The following is a 16,252-nucleotide window of genomic DNA, read 5'->3' on the forward strand; positions in this document are numbered from 1 at the left end:
TTTCTAAATGCCTGAGAGACTGTGTCATGCGACTTACAATATATCATGACCTGCATTTTACTCACCCTGGTTGCTGGGAGAATAGAGCCACGTCACAAGGCTTTTATGTAAACCTAGACTGTGTGCAGCTGATAGCTTTTCTCAGACTTGAATGCGACATTGTAGAGCTATCCTTGCCCATTGTACATACATTAATTATTTCTGTCCTGATGGTCTCTTCGATCAGAATGCTTTTGCAAGCTTTCTTAGAGCTTCAAGCAGAACCCTGCAAACTAAGTATGACCATCACTTCCGAAAGAGACATGTGCATACTGCATATAAACATTGAGGTGATTGTCTTTCCATATGCGGAGGCACTCCTGCAATGATCAACACTTTCCCATGCCTTTGATAGTTTATGGAACTTTATTTAAGCATTAACATAATAACACACCTGTTTTTTAGTGGGAGCGAATGGCTCATGTTCACATATCAGTGTTCACACAGCCCATTAAAAAGTGTGTGTAAAGAATTAATAGACCATGTCTGTTTGGAATCTTTTGCAAGACATTTTGAGAACCTCTTGGGGTTATAAAATAGCACACAGGCATTGTAAATAAATAATAAATAGGTTTATCCCTCTCCAAAAAGTACTGCGTTCAAGAAAACTTTTTTTTAAAAAAAATCTCTTTCCCACTTTCTATATGCATGTTTGAGTGTGCGTACGAAACTGACAGCTTGAAATCCAGCCTTGCTGATTTTTTCCACTACTCTGACTTGAATGGGATGTGAGGAAATGTCCGTCATGAAGCAGACAATCAAGTGCACACTGCTCTCCCCCGGCTCTTGTTCTGTTATTTTAGTAGCAGGGAGATGCCCCAGTAGTGGGAAGAGGGGGGACCTTGCTCCTGCCGCTTCACAGAAACAATTGTCCGCATTGTTTGCACATAGATGCTCTTCTTATGTTTCTTCCTTCTGGAACATGTTAATATGCACAACATGAAACATGACCTCTTCCAAAATGTATGCACTCCTGATCAAGTGATTGCATTGATGCCTCCCACCTCCACCATCCCCAAGATTATATAAAGAATGCTTTCTGGCAGCTTCATATCCCTGAATGACTCCACTGCATTGGAGAGCCAAGGTCAAGTGGAGCCATTCAGACACTGAACTGATTGTGAGAGTAGACCGTTATAGAACTGAAAGGCACATTCCCATGATTAATCTGTGTGACCTACGCTGGCAAAGCTCTATGAATGCAAATTTAGATATATAAATCATCATAATTTGATTAAAGGGGAGGAAAACAGATGTAAAATGCTGTCTTAGAAATGGCACTATATTGTTTCTGGTTGAACCATGAAAGCATGCTGAGTAAAGTCAGCAAAATATATTTGGATGAATGACAAAGAATGGAAAGCAAAATTTTGTACCTCAGCAAGTAAAGGAGTTTTTTTTTTGTCTCCCGCTGCACTAGCCTTTTATCTAATGAATGGTAAATCAATAGAGAGTCAATACAGTCGTAGCTTGGTTTTCAAACAGCCTAGTTCTCGAACGTTTTGGGTCCCGAACAATCGAAACCCGGAAGTGACTGTTCCGGTTTTCGAACGTTATTTTGGAAGCTGAATGTCCGACGGGGCTTTTGCGGCTTCCGCAAATCTGAAGCCACAATTTGGTTTCTGAACATTTTGGAAGCTGAACGGACTTCTGGAACGGATTCCATTTGACTTCCAAGGTATGACTGTACAGAGATCTTTGTAAAGCGGCTATGGATCTCACATACAATACTGTAGTGTAGAGAAAAGAAGCATGTATTCTTGCTTCATTGCATGTTGAAAAGATAACGTGCGCTGGTGCAGAGCACGTTTCTTTTGCCCTCAGCAAAACAGAGTCCAGCAGAAGTAAGCCTCGTTCAGACCTCTTTAAAAGGACCGCAGTGACCTCATGGGTTAGGGCACTGAGGGCTCATTTTATTTTTTATTTTTTTAATGATATTTATTAAAGTTTCCAATAAAAAAAGACACATCAGTAAAAAAGAATTAAAAGTAAAAAAGAAAAATACACAATACAAAAATACACAATACACAATACAAAAAACAAAAAATAGAAAAAAGAAAACAGTTAAAAACAATGCCACCTTTTCGTCACCACTTTTAAATTTACTTATTTTCTGGACCTCCTCATACCTCCCTCTTTTGTATTCCAGTTCAATTTGTTTGTCCAGCAATTTCTTTCCCTCTTTTTTAATCCCAAACCTTAATCTTAATAAAATATAACCTTAAATTTTAACCTATTAAAAGCCAATTTTCCATTTCTTTTAACTTTTTTAATCCTAATCCTTAATCTTGATCTATATATATCTTTAAAGCCTGTACAGCTAGAAGCCACTTAATTTCAATCCATCATCACTCTAACATTCTTTAATTTTGCAATGTTTCTGCAGATAATCTTTAAATTTCTTCCAATCTTCTTCCACCGACTCCTCATTTGAGGGCTCATTTTATCGCCTACTGTGAAACGCAGGGTTTCCACCGCCAAACGTTGCAGGGGGCAATTTGCTGGTGTTTGACGTCAACGTCGGGTTTTGGTCAAAACATTATTTCCAAGGGAAATAGCGGAGTAACATTGAACATAATACCTGGTCCCACAGCTAGCTATTCCTAGCAGAATACATTCCTTTCCTTGTGCTTGTGTTATAGATATTTTTGTACCTGAAGAAAAAACAGAAAATGATGGACATTGTTCGTTTTTTAAAAATAATGCAAGAGATGGGAGGCAGGAATCTTTACCGCTTACCTTAGGAATCTGTGATGAATAGCAACTGTTTTACATATTTTCATTTTTCTCTCCTTTCTTTTTTCTTTTTCTTTCTTTGTCCTATATTCAGATTTCTCTGATGGCTTCAAGCACAGAAATTGGAGGTATGGGGGGGTTGCTATGTCAGAGAAACCATGGAGGTTTCTGCAGTTACAATCTGTCTTGAAGGGCATAATTTGGACTGTGGTTTCCTCAAGCATCACCCGCCCCATTTGCACCCAAAAGATCCTGGGAACTGCAGTTTGTTAAGGGTGCTGAGAGTCGTTAGGTGGCGACTATTTCCCCTCACAGCACTAGAGTTCCCAACAGGCAAAAATGGTCCTCTTTTAAACAGGCCTTTCACTGACTGACATCCAATGCCCTTTTAAAATGTGTCAGGGGGGAATTATGGGTTTGTTCTTGTTTTTTATTTTGATGACTTATCTTGTGTTTTTATATTGTGGTTTTTTTTTCAAAAAAAAAAATTATTAAAGATTTATTAGTTTACAAAAACACGTCTCTTTTTCCAAGTTGTTTTTTCTACAGATCCAGTTTCATTTGCTGTGAGACATTAGTGTGGCATATGATTTTATGTCGTGAATCGTCCTGAGGCCTGTAGGCGCAGGGCGGTAGACAAATGTAAATAATGTGGGATTTAGTCCCAGGTAAACAGGTTTAGGCTTGGACCGTGCCTCTCTCTCCTGGAAGGAAACGCGCTTCGTTAGGAAAAACAACAACCTTAAAAACGTCAGTTTCTAAACCTAGACTTGCGAAGATAGGGATAGAGCTTTCAAGGCTTTTTTGAACTACGGCTCCCATCACCCCTGACCATTGGCCACGCTCACTGGGGCTGATGGGAGTTGGAGTCCAACAGCGCCAGGCCTGCAACGAAGTCGCAAAAAAAACAGCTTCGCCTGAATGGCTAACGCTCCCGTCCGTCATCCTCTGCACCCACCCTCTCCCTTCAGGCGGCGCGCGCTGTTTTATTCGGCATAGCGGGGAGGCGGAAAGGCGCATGCGTTCTCGGGGAAGTGCCGCTCCCTCCGCCCACCGTCCCTGGAGAGTTTTTAACCTCCGGCGTATTTCGGGCCAGGGCGGAGCCGGCGCATGCGCGGCGCGCGCCCCGGCTGTGGCAGGCGCTGAAATTCAAAATTGGACGGCGGTTGGCCGCCGCGGAGGCTCAAAAGGGAGAGGCTGTTTCGGGAGCCAGACGCGGCGAGGGAGTTCGGTGGCGGAGATGGACCCCTTCACTGAGGTGAGCGGCGCCCGCGGAGGGAGGCCCGGGGGAAGCGGGGCGCCTCGTCCCCTCTCTCTGGGCGCCTCAGCCTTGCCGAGGGGTCTTTTAACTCACTTTGAGAAGAGGGCAGGAGGCGGGCAAGGCAGTCCTCTCCCTCCCGCTTGGCTTTAATTGGGCCAGGGGGGGTGTCTTTGGGGGGGGGGGTTGCTTTTAAGTCGCTTCGGGTTGCCCTGCCATCCTCGGATGGAGGGCGGAATAGAAAGTCAGTCCATCATCAGGTGGTTAACAGATTTAATAAACCAAATTAAATGTTGGAAAGTGGATTTGATCCTGAAGGGCGGTATAGAAATTATAATAACATATAATATATACAGCGAGTAACAAATGTAGTAAATAATAATGAATGTTGGAAAGTGGGCTTCGTCCTGGCGGCCCTTCCTCGGGCTGTGATGCGTCCCTACTCGAGAGTAATAGCATTGGAGTCGTGGCAGCACCTCTGAGTAAACCTAGCCAACTAGGGGGGTCGGTCCCCAACGAGGCTGCCTTTCTGGGCTTGCAAGCCCCCTTTAGCTCAGTTGGGTTTCTCTCTCCGCCCCTTAGACTTCCCTTCCCGACCCCGGAATGTTTTATTTGTTTTAATGCCAAATCTGTGTGCCTTTTGCCGTTCACTGCCCGGCTCGGGGGGCTTTTGGGACACGATATACCGTATTTTTTGCACCATAACACTCACTTTTTTCCTCCTAGAAAGTAAGGGGAAATGTCTGTGCGTGTTGTGGAGGGAATGCCTACGGGTGGCATGCCTACGGATTTTCCTCCTCTAAAAACTACGTGCGTGTTATGGTTGGGTGCGTGTTATAGAGCGAAAAATACAGTATGTCTCCCTCGGTTAAAGACAAAGTAATGCTTTTGAAATGAATCCCAGTTGTAAAGCTGAAAGTCGACCCCGCAGAAAGTGGCGCTTAGTCAGTGATCTGGCTTAGAGGGTTTGAGGATCTCGTTACTCCTGGGGACCTGGAGCTCTTGGTTTGCTTGTTTCAATCCCTGACCGTATTCTTTGCTCCGGGTCCTAATACAAAGCCAGCAAAAGAAAAGGGCAACCCAACATAATTCAAATACCTAACTCCAAGCACATTGATTTTCCACTTTCATTCTTTCCAAACTGCCTCTTTTCTCTTGCCGTGACTCAGAGGAGGGAAATGAGACTAATGGGTGTGGCATTTCCAAAGAGCTGTTCTTTTGCGCTCGTCAGAATGACTGCAGGAATACAGAAGCAAACGTTGTCACTCTCACTTTTTCCTGAATTATTCCAAGAGTTTACTTAAATGCTTCTAAAAGTAACTTAAACATTTGGAAAGTCGAAGAGATTCTGGAACTATATAATCAAGCACAGCTTATTTTTAATGCTTATTTTTTTAAAAATTGTAATCTGCTACTAGGTGTCATGTAAAAATACATTTCTGTATTTTTATGGTGATATAAAAAAAAACCTGTTGACCTTTAAACGTGTCACATTCAAATGTGGAATGAAATGATATTGCAGAGCATGAAAATTACTCTTTACCACTTAAAAGTGCCCAAAGTATACTAAGTGCTGAATAAATAAAGGTAAGACTGTCTCTGTCCACAGGCTCTTAAACAGAAAGGAAGGTACTGATGCATTATGTTGTCTTTAATTTGAAACGGATCTTTATAGTGCAATACTGTGTTTACTCTAAAATAAGTCCCATGGAGCTTTGTGGGATATACTTCAAGAAAGTTGTGCATAGGATTGACAGATCTCTAAAATGTCAAAACCTCTGAAATAAAGTCTGTATTGTAAGAAAACCACTTAAGAAATCTGAAACTTGCACAAATTCCTTGTGTTCTTTACTACTTCAAAGCTGCAGTCCTTCTGAAAGTAAGGCCAACAGAACACAGCACAACTTAACTCTGAGGAAATATGTGGAGCACTCTCAAGGTGCCCTCAGCAGCTCTGTGCTAACTGAATTTAAATTATATTTAAGCGGTCTTTCAGCTTACACAATGAGGGGTGTGTCAGAATCGACTGTTATCTTCTTGCTTCTGATGCTGGATTCAAACATTCAGTTCTTCTCCTTAATTGGAAGTGAATGACTTGATGAGACTAGTTCTGAAGAGATCCCTTTTCAAGTTCTATTTATTAAACAACTTCAGTGTGCTATGTGCTGGAAATCTTCCAACTGATCCACACCCTTCTTAGAGATGCAGTTGTACTTCTTTTTGAGTTCAGAGCAATCAAACCTGATTTGAATTGTTGATTTAAAATTGTTTGCAGTATTGGATGCTGTGCTAATCTTTAAAGCATCTGGAACTTGAAAAGGAAATTTCACTAGTTTTACAACTTCATCTTATTTTTAATAACCATGTCAGTCTTCTGCCAAAAGCGCTCCTTCCAGTACAATGGAAAAGGCAGATTGCTTTGACAGGCAAGCTTTTATTAACACAAGGAAACCTTATGCTTTTCTCTGTGGAGTTCTCTGATGTGAAGGAAAACAACTCCAAACACATGGAAAAAGTATCTTGATTTCTGCATGCACCATGTCTTTCTTTACACTTTTGTATTAATGTAGAGAAGTAAAGCAGAACACTTTACACATTTGTAAGCGCTACATTCTTGAACACATTTTGGAATAAGAACTAAATATTGTTTTTAATTAGCAGTAAACTATTAAAGTCAAATTCAAGAACTGGCTTACAGAGATGGGACTACTGCATTAGAAGATAGAAAAGTGCATTTTTAATTTTTGAATTGGTAATAGTTGGGTTTCATATTCTTCTTGCTTCCTTTGCCTTGGGCATCATCATAATCTACACTGAAGTCCAGTATTGCTTCTATCTACTTGGACCTGAATTCTCATCGCTTGGTTTGCATATTGTATTTAACTCTTAATATTGCAGTGTCAGCAGTTTTCAAATGAAAGCTTTTGACCTTGAATTTTTTCAAGCTCTGCTCCGGATGCCCAGTAACTCATAATATATGTTCCTCCTTGAAATATGGCAATACAGTGGTATCTTGGGTTACATACGCTTCAGGTTACTCACTCCGCTAACCCAGAAATAGTGCTTCAGGTTAAGAACTTTGCTTCAGGATAAGTACAGAAATCGGGCTCTGGCGGTGCAGCAGCAGCAGGAGGCCCCATTAGCTAACGTGGTGCTTCAGGTTAAGAACAGTTTCAGGTTAAGAACAGACCTCCAGAACGAATTAAGTACTTAACCCGAGGTACCACCGTAATGGCCTTTTTTCATATGGATTTGGTAAGGATTGTAAAGCAGTCTGCACACTGTGACTTTAATTCATGCTTGAATATATAGTACAGTTGATGCATCCCACTTGTTTATAGGTCTCATTTAGAGTTTGTTAATAATGCACATTTGTGGATAGTTCCCATGATAGCTATTCTCTACAGCTGGATGCAGTAATGCTTCAGAATACCAGTTGCTGGAAACTACAGGAGGGGAGAGTGTTCTTTTATTTGAATCGTGCTTGCAAGTTTCACACAGGCGTCTCGCACTGCGAGAACAGGATGCTGGACAAGATGGGCCATTGGCCTGATCCAGCAGGTTCCTATGTTCTTGTATATCTGTACAGTTCTCCAGACTAGCTGAGAATCGGTATGGGTACGTGCAAAGATATATCCTTTATGCCGCTTCTCATCTGCCCTGTGTCCCAATTAAGCAGCAGGATGAGTGTGTTCCGGGGTGGAGGTGCTGGTGATAGAAAAGAGTTGGAGAAAGTTGTGCCCTTGCATGTATTACCATGGACAAACTTTGAATGGAAGGGAAGCAAAAAGGGAGCATTTCTGCATCATATTCTGTCTTCAGTTCTACACAGTGGCGAAGCTGCATGCTCTGGCACCGGGGACGGAGAGCAGACGGGGGGGTGGCACGCTGCTTGCGGGGACATGGCACGTGTATGGAGGGTGGCTGCGATGGTGCCCCCCTCCCCGATGGTGCCAGGGGCGTGGCGCTCCCCCCAGCCTCCTGTTCCTTCGCCAGTGGTTCTACGCTCAACATGTTGGCCTACTTCTACATCAAGTGTAGAAGTGACTACATGGCTGGTCACTTAGACCAAATAATGCCACTGCTTCTAGGGTTCTAGCCTGCTGATTTTGGATATTCAGATCCCAGCAGTTTGGGCTCCACAAGCCACAGAGACCTCCTGTGTTTTGTTATGATCATTAGTCAGCCTGGGGCACATATTAATGCACCCAGTATACCCCAAATAGGAAAATGGGGGCTCTTTCAATAACGGCACCTAGCTTCTGGGACTTCTGAGGAAATAAAGAAATGAGCATTTTTGAGTGCTACTTTTATTTATGTAGGTTTCAAGTGATCCTGATTGATAATTGAATTGTATTGACAACTGTCCTGAGGATAAGGTTGCTGAAGGTATAGAAAGTTGCATTTTTGTTCTAAAGATTTATACCACATCTTTCAATCAAATCATCTTCAAGACAGCTTACAAGCAACAGCTTACATTAATACAAACCTCCCCCTCCCCAAAAAATGCATACTGCCCTTAGCTGATGGATAGGTTCAGATCATGCTTCCCTACAGCTCTGCAGTCCCAGGGGAACTGGCAGTTGGAACGGAGTGTCTTTTCTTGCAAGATGCTTCTTAATTGGTTGGTGGATGGGCCAGGTTGGTTTTCTCCTTACTGTGATGTTCTTCCTGGGACACTAGTCCTGTAGTTGGCGGCAGAGGCCAGAGTTTCTCTTTGCTTCAGCTCTGCAGTTCCAAGCCAGTTTTATAGAGTTGAAAATTCCTAATAAATGACATTTGATGTGTAATGACTAAAATAATTGGAAGTAATAGGCTGATGGATCCAAATGGAATGTGACTGGCAGGCTTCCCAGCTTTAAATTGCTATTGTTTAGCTATTGCATTGCAACATATTTGCTATTTAATCTCACATCTGGATAGTCTTCAACATGCAAGTAGACCAGCATTAAACAGTTAGAGCCACTATTTTACATTCCTAGTAATTTGAGAAAAACCCTTGCCTACAAGCTTGTCTTGCTTTCCTGAACTGGAAAATTCCTTCATTTTGCAAATACCTCCCCCTGCTGGTTGTAATTGTTCTGTATTTAAGTCTTTCTGACCCAACCTTCTACCAAATTTTGGATAACGTGCAGGACACACTCATTAAAAACAATAATATTCTGAAATGATATACAGCATAAAATAATGAGCTGGGTTTAAGAGCATGTTTAGGGAAGCTTTTAATGTTTGATGTATTATAGTATTTTAATATTTTTTTGGATGCCGCCCAGAGTGGCTGGGGAAGCCCAGCCAGATGAACGGGGTATAAATAATAAATTATTATTATTGTTATTATGTGATTTGCCTTCGTCCGCTCAGATTTTGTGTGTGAATAAGAGCCACCTGCAACGGTGTCACTCAAAACACAGCTAAGACATTCCAGTTGGTTTATGCACTGAGACTGCCTATCTCCTCCTTGAAACCCCCCCCCCAAAAAAAAGCAAAAAAAGAAAAGCTTTTGTTTGTAGGAAGCTGCAGAAATTAACATGCTACTTGTTGACATCCCACTTTCATCAAGGAACTGATTGTATTAACAACCTGAAAGCAGTGCAGTCCCATTATCAACATACCCATAATAATCTTTGTGTAATATTTAGAAACTTCTAGAGCGAACCCGTGCGAGGAGGGAAAATTTGCAGAAGAAGATGGCTGGGCGGCCCACAGCAGGAGTGCGGCCTACAACACAAACAAAAAGGAGCAGAGAACCTTTGTCAGAAGCTGGTAACCAACCACTTCAGCCTAGTGAAGAAGGTATTTTTCACTTGCATGAGATTGTGTGTGATTATACTCAGGTGTACAGAGTTTTGTGTGGGCAAACTTGTAAAGTTACTTGCTCAGTTGTCTTGCTTCTCACTTAGTAGCTAAATGACATTGATATCTAGTAATAAACATTATGAAGTAATCTCAAAGCTCATTTGGTTAATGATGGGGCTGCATTCTGGAACTAAAGTGTAACAAATGCCATGTAGATTAATGTTGAACTATATCAGGCATTTTATAAACAAAACTGTCGCATGTTTTTCATTTGTATCATAGTATTTATATACTAGGGATGCGGGTGGCGCTGTGGGTTAAACCACAGAGCCTAGGATTTGCTGATCAGAAGGTCGTGGTTGGAATCCCCACGACGGGGTGAGCTCCCGTTGCTCGGCCCCTGCTCCTGCCAACCTAGCAGTTTGAAAGCACGTCAAAGTGCAAGTAGATAAATAGGTACCACTCCTGCAGGAAGGTAAACGGCGTTTCTGTGCGCTGCTCTGGTTTGCCAGAAGCGGCTTAGTCATGCTGGCCACATGACCCGGAAGCTGTACGCTGGCTCCCTCAGCCAGTAAAGCAAGATGAGCGCTGCAACCCCAGAGTCGGCCACGACTGGACCTAATGGTCAGGGGTCCCTTTACCTTTACCTTCTATTTATATACTAATACAGTATTCAGAATTTCTAAGCAGCGTTCAGACTGTTTGACTCATTAAAGAGCCAGTGTGGTGTAGTGGTTAAGAGCGGTAGTCTCGTAATCTGGGAAACCGGGTTCGCGTCTCCGCTCCTCCACATGCAGCTGCTGGGTGACCTTAGGCTAGTCATACTTCTTTGAAGTCTCTCAGCCCCATTCACCTCACAGAGTGTTTGTTGTGGGGGAGGAAGGGAAAGGAGAATGTTAGCCGCTTTGAGACTCCTTAAAGGGATTGAAAGGCAGGATATCAAATCCAAACTCCTCCTCTTCTTCTTCTTTTTAAAGCAAGGTAAAGGAGGAGGACACAGTAATAACTGGAAATCGTCTAAGGAGGGGAATAAAAGGAGGGGGAACTTCTTTTCTTGCCTGATAATTTAAAATTTCTTCTTAACTGACTGTTGTATTTACTGCCATTGTAGCCTTAGCCTAAAAGCCAACCCAACTGATCCCCTTTCTCCCCCAAAACAGCTGCAGCAAAGGCGAGTACAAAGCCATCACCATCCAAAAGACGTTGTTCGGACAATGTGGATGTTCCACTTTCTAATTCAGAAAATAGGTATCCAATTAACTCTTCTTCAATGGACCATGCTGCTTCTGAAATGGCTCCTACTTCTCAGATTATTGCCCCGTCCATTGAGATTGAAGAGCAGGATGCGAAATCTGAGCAAACTCCTGTTGCTTCAGTTAAAACACGCATGCAAAAGCTGGCTGAACAACGACGCTGCTGGGACAACGGTATGTCTGTATTGTGCATGATATGCATAGCTTAAAAAATCTCTGCAAAGACATAAGCAAGGGAAAGTTCAGTATGTCTTCATGCCATTGTGGTGTTAAAAAAGAGATACCAATTGCAGGCATCCATACATCTAAATTTCATATGTGTAAAATGTTTTCCTTGGGTGGGGGAAGAAGTTGTTTTCTGGTTCAAGCTAGTTTGGCTTGCCTGTCCATAAGTAGCTATACTAGTCACATACCATGAATCAGTGACTTGAAAGGAAAAGGAGCTGTCATTCCCAACTCATTAAAAAATTGTCTGATCGCCTCAAGGCGATTCTTACTTGATGCAGACAACTGTGAAAGTTTATCCCATACTTTAAGCACAGGTTAATCCTTGGTCGTTACACAAACCTGCACTATGTCTATTGTATTCAGTTTCATGGGATCCTCGGGTACATAGGTCAAATATGAAGTGTGAGTTCTCTCATGGTTCCCAACATCTTTGTCTCACTTCTTGGGAGGGCAAGAAGAACAAAGTAGCCTTTCTCCCCTGTGGGTTCTTGTAATATTCCACAGGTGATGGCTACAGAAATGTTTAGAAGTAGTTGGGCAATCTGGCTTGCTTCAGAACATTTTTTATCTCATTTGGTGTTTTTTTTAGTAAGAATTGCTTTAATAGTCGTGTGTCATATAGTTCCATAACTCTGCTTCTCTGTATTCTTAATTTTCAGATGTGTCTGAAAGTTCTTGTATTTCTCCTATTGAATCAAACAAATGCGTCATTTCCCCACCCAAACAACTTCCCCTTACAACTGATACCCCAATAGGTCGAAGAGGCCGTTTAGCTAACCTTGCTGCTACAATTGGCTCCTGGGAAAATGACCTAAGTCATCCATCTGCAAGGCAAAACAATACACAAGAACAGCCTGGTACGACTTGTTTATCCAAATTGTCCACTACTAGTGGAGCATCTGCTAGAATCAATAGCGACAGTGTGAAGCAGGATGCTGCATCCTGTTTGCAAAGGGCTGTTGAGCCATCTGTGAATAAGTCGGCAAACTCTGAGATATTGGTAAGTGATCATATTTAATCTGATGTTTATTTCTATCATACAGTGGAGAGGCTGACAATATGAAGATGTAGCCTTGCAACCCTTCCTAGAGAATTGGCCCCATTGAAAACAGTTTAATTTAGGAGTTGGCATATTTAAGATGGTGCTATAGAAGTGGCAGTTTCAGGAAAGGAAATACGAGTTTGTAGAGTGCAATCCTTAACAGACATCAAAATCCTAATCTGAGTCAGGCTTTGGGGAATTTGTGAACAATTGTAACATCTTTAAAAGATAAACTAGGCTGAAAAGTCTAGTGTCAATTATAAAATCATATATAAGAATACTTCACCAGGTAGTTACTTATTGAGATCCTCTTGTAAATGGCAAGTATTAAGGGATGCACATAAAGATATTACAGAGACAATGTAAAGTTCTGATCCCTGTTGCAAATGGCTGTTTTAGCTGTGTTAGTGAAAACAGCAGTGGAGGAGATGGAAGCATTTGTTTAGCTATCCTAGTAGAATAATTTAGAGCAGCAACTCCACAATTGCTAGTGCTGCATCTGGGAAATCCATTGGCAACATTAAAAAATTAGGTGGATAATAATCTTTGCTGTCTTTCTGAGCTGAGAGTGACAACTAACTGTTCTCTCTAATCCCCTTTCAGGGAACCAATAATTCCATAGCAAAATCTTCAGGAACAACTAGCAACCATTCTAAGGAGACTGAGGTACCAAAACGACTGCTGCAGGAAAAGGCCAACCTTAAACCACCATTGAAATCTTCATTATCTCAGCCACTTTCTGCCAAAGAGGAGCGACTCAAGGGAACACATGTACAATTTGATTCTAAGGATAAACCAGCCACACCAGGTGAAGGGTTGCACCATTATTTAAAGCAGCATATGCTGTAGAGATTTTAACCAGAATTTTGTATAGAAAATGATTTCTGCAATTAGCTGATGTAAGTGATATGGCCATGTCGGAGTGAAATTGGAACAGTTTAAGCATACCTGGAATATACTGTGTGCAAAGTTTTAGCGAAGTCATGAGAAAAAATATATATTAATGTTTTTTGTAATTTCACAATTTATAAGTTGTGTTAAAGAACTGCAAAAATGAGCTTTAAATAAACAGATCCTCCATCTGCATATATGTTAATTGGTAGTGAGTAAGGTTTCGTGTAGTTCTACACATGAATTGATGGCAACTTAAGCGATGACTTGTTGAAATCTACTCAAATGTATTGGTACCATGTAGCCTCCATGCTACTGTGTCAGACCCCTTAATTTCTCTATCTCCACCTATTCTGATCTAGTTCATGTTTATTTAGAAGCAATTCCTGGTGTGTTAATTTGAACATACTTTGGGGTAATGCCTTTTGATTTGGGATCGCTTAAATTCTTTTATTTTCCTGTGCTGGAAGACCTCTTTGTCATAAGAATTAAGACTTATTTAAAAGGTTCCATTTTTTTTATTGGAGACGAAGAATAATTATCTGAGCATTATTCAAAACTAGTTTCACACAGTTACATCAGCCTGTGCAATTAGGTTTCTGCCAAGATATAAGAGTGTCTCGATTCTGCATGGTGGTATTTGATATTGGGCTGCAGCTTTAAAGAAAATTTTGTGCATTTCCACATGATAAGTTTTAAAAACGTTAAGCAGCTTAGTGTTTTCTACAATAAATCTGCTTTCTCACTTGGTTATGGATGTCTGACCTTCTGATCTAAATTGGATGAAACTAACTCTTGTTGAACCATGGGTGACAGCTTGAAAGCACTTCTGTTAACGCTTTGGAAAGCTCATCTGTTAGGGATTCCAGAGACCTAGATTGAGAATTTGTGTACCTTACCTCAGTTGCAAAATTAGGGTCTTTTGTATTAAAAGTTTTTGGGATGGATAGAAAGGGCTGTAGACAACCCTAGTCCCACTCAGAGTAGACTCATTAAAAATAATGGACATGATTAACTTCAGACCATTAATTTCAATGGGGTTATGAGTGCAACTTAGTTGGATACCGCTGCAGAATGATGCTTATGTGTATAATTATATCCTTTGGGGAAGTACTTATGCTTAACTGCCCCAATTCTCATCAGAACATGCTCAGATATGGAATCTAGTATAGTTGTATAACTGTGTGTATGAAGAAGAAAAGAATAATGCTGCACTTCAGTGTTACTTCTAAATAATGAAGAACCTAACTCATTAATGAAACAAAATCCATTGTTCTTCTAGGAGGATCAGGGATTAAGCCTTTTCTGGAACGTTTTGGAGAGCATTGCCAGGAGCGTAGTACACAAAGTCCTGTTATCACTGGAGGACACAGGACTCCCATTATCACTCCAAATACAAAGACAATCCAAGAAAGACTCTTCAGACAGAATGAAGTATCCTCTACTGCTAGTTTAGCACAGCAGCTCAAACAGGTATGAATTTCTACTTGTCTGTAAGACCATGGAATGATTAGACTTGAATATTAGACATCTGTTGGAGATATAGTGCATAAGCTGAGACTGCATCCACTTTTGTCTTGAATGTTTTCAGGAACGTGAAAAAGAACTTGCATGCATCAGAGGCCGCTTTGACAGGGGCAACTTGTGGAGCGCTGAAAGAAAAGAGAACTCCAAGAAAAAACGCCTAGAAACAAAATCGGTAACATATTGAAACTTGTTGTAAGGGAACCTGTAAGAATGCTTTAGGTTATTTATTATTAAATTTCTTTCTAAATCACTATTCATCCAAAGATCAAAAATATACAGTAAAAATCCCCTGAAATATTGAACATAATAACAGGTAATATTGAATACAACTAAACTAATTGGACACCAGTCGAATATACCCTGATGACTTGACTTAAAGGCCTGAATTATCTTACTTTTCTAGGAGAGTTTGGTTCAGGTTAACTCAAAGCACCTTCCCAATTCTGATGACAACTCACAGGTAGCCGAAGAAAAGGCTGTAGAGATAGCCGTAGAAGGCATAACTTCTGGTAAGAATGCTCTATGATAAAACTGCTCCATGGTAAAATTATCTGAACATGAAAGAATAAGTCTGAATCATGACTAGTAAATTGTTTGATAGAAGCCTAATTTATGTTTCAAAGTGCCAATAACTTCCCTTACGGCGGGTGGAAGGCGTATGGCACTCCATATGCTGTTGGACTCCATTTGCTTGCCTCTGTCAGATTACAGGAGTCATTGTTCAGCATTACCTGGACAGCTGCAACTTTTCCACTACTTCTGTAAATGCCATGTGAGACATACATTTGCCCCCATCCATCCTCTCCCTGGGTAGAAAATAACGCCTGGCCTGGGTGATTGGATAATTATGATTTCAATCCCTGGGACTTGGAACTTTCCAAATTCAGTATGAAAATGACATATGGGCAGGTTGGGAAGGCGTGTGTGTGTTCACTATATTTTCTATTATCTCCAGTATTTATACGAATTACTAAGAATCGTAAGGTGTGCCACTTAGAAGTTTAGATAGAAATGTCAGATTAATAGGGCTACTACATATTGCTCCCTGAGGAGCGAGATTTCTCATCAGCAAGTAGATGCTTGGTGTCTCAAAGTCTAGCCTAGTACAAGTCCATTGTAAAATGGCCTAACATAGATTAGTTATGAACTTTATTTAATAACTGCTTGCTCTACTTAAGTAACTTATTCCTTTAAACTTACAGGCGCTTCAGAACATGAAAAGACAAAAGAGCTCAGTCCCTTGAAAATCTTTTCACCACAGACTCCTGTAAAAACACTTTCCAACTCAAACCTTGAGCAACTTCCTGAGGAACAGAAAGGTTTGTATTTCCTAATTCTTTGTACTAAATTGGTCTAGTTATCTAGGCTTTGTGCTTCAAAGGTTGTCTGGCTTAGCCCTAAACCACTGATGGTCTTTAACATGCAGCTAGGCTCCTTGATAGTGATTGGAAAATATTACGTGGTGACAGTGCATGTCTGGAA

General features: G+C 41.1%; 1 protein-coding gene across 2 annotated transcripts in view; it reads left to right on the forward strand.

The window, feature by feature from the left end:
• The first annotated feature begins 3,882 nt into the window (after window positions 1-3,882).
• ANLN (anillin, actin binding protein) overlaps window positions 3,883-16,252 on the forward strand; it is a 32,609-nt gene continuing 20,239 nt past the window's right edge. Inside the window, exons 1-9 of one of the 2 annotated variants that reach the window (XM_080975755.1) lie at window positions 3,883-4,033; window positions 9,673-9,826; window positions 10,990-11,256; window positions 11,970-12,310; window positions 12,956-13,160; window positions 14,526-14,716; window positions 14,835-14,942; window positions 15,174-15,279; window positions 15,973-16,089. In XM_080975755.1, coding sequence (XP_080831881.1) covers window positions 4,016-4,033; window positions 9,673-9,826; window positions 10,990-11,256; window positions 11,970-12,310; window positions 12,956-13,160; window positions 14,526-14,716; window positions 14,835-14,942; window positions 15,174-15,279; window positions 15,973-16,089 — 1,507 coding nt within the window. In that variant the 5' untranslated portion in view covers window positions 3,883-4,015. The remainder of the gene's footprint in view (window positions 4,034-9,672; window positions 9,827-10,989; window positions 11,257-11,969; window positions 12,311-12,955; window positions 13,161-14,525; window positions 14,717-14,834; window positions 14,943-15,173; window positions 15,280-15,972; window positions 16,090-16,252) is intronic. The other variant, XM_080975756.1, reaches the window with a different exon arrangement.

Source organism: Podarcis pityusensis (genome assembly GCF_964106645.2).
Source record: "Podarcis pityusensis genome assembly, chromosome: 12".
Classification (NCBI taxonomy): Eukaryota; Metazoa; Chordata; class Lepidosauria; order Squamata; family Lacertidae; genus Podarcis; species Podarcis pityusensis.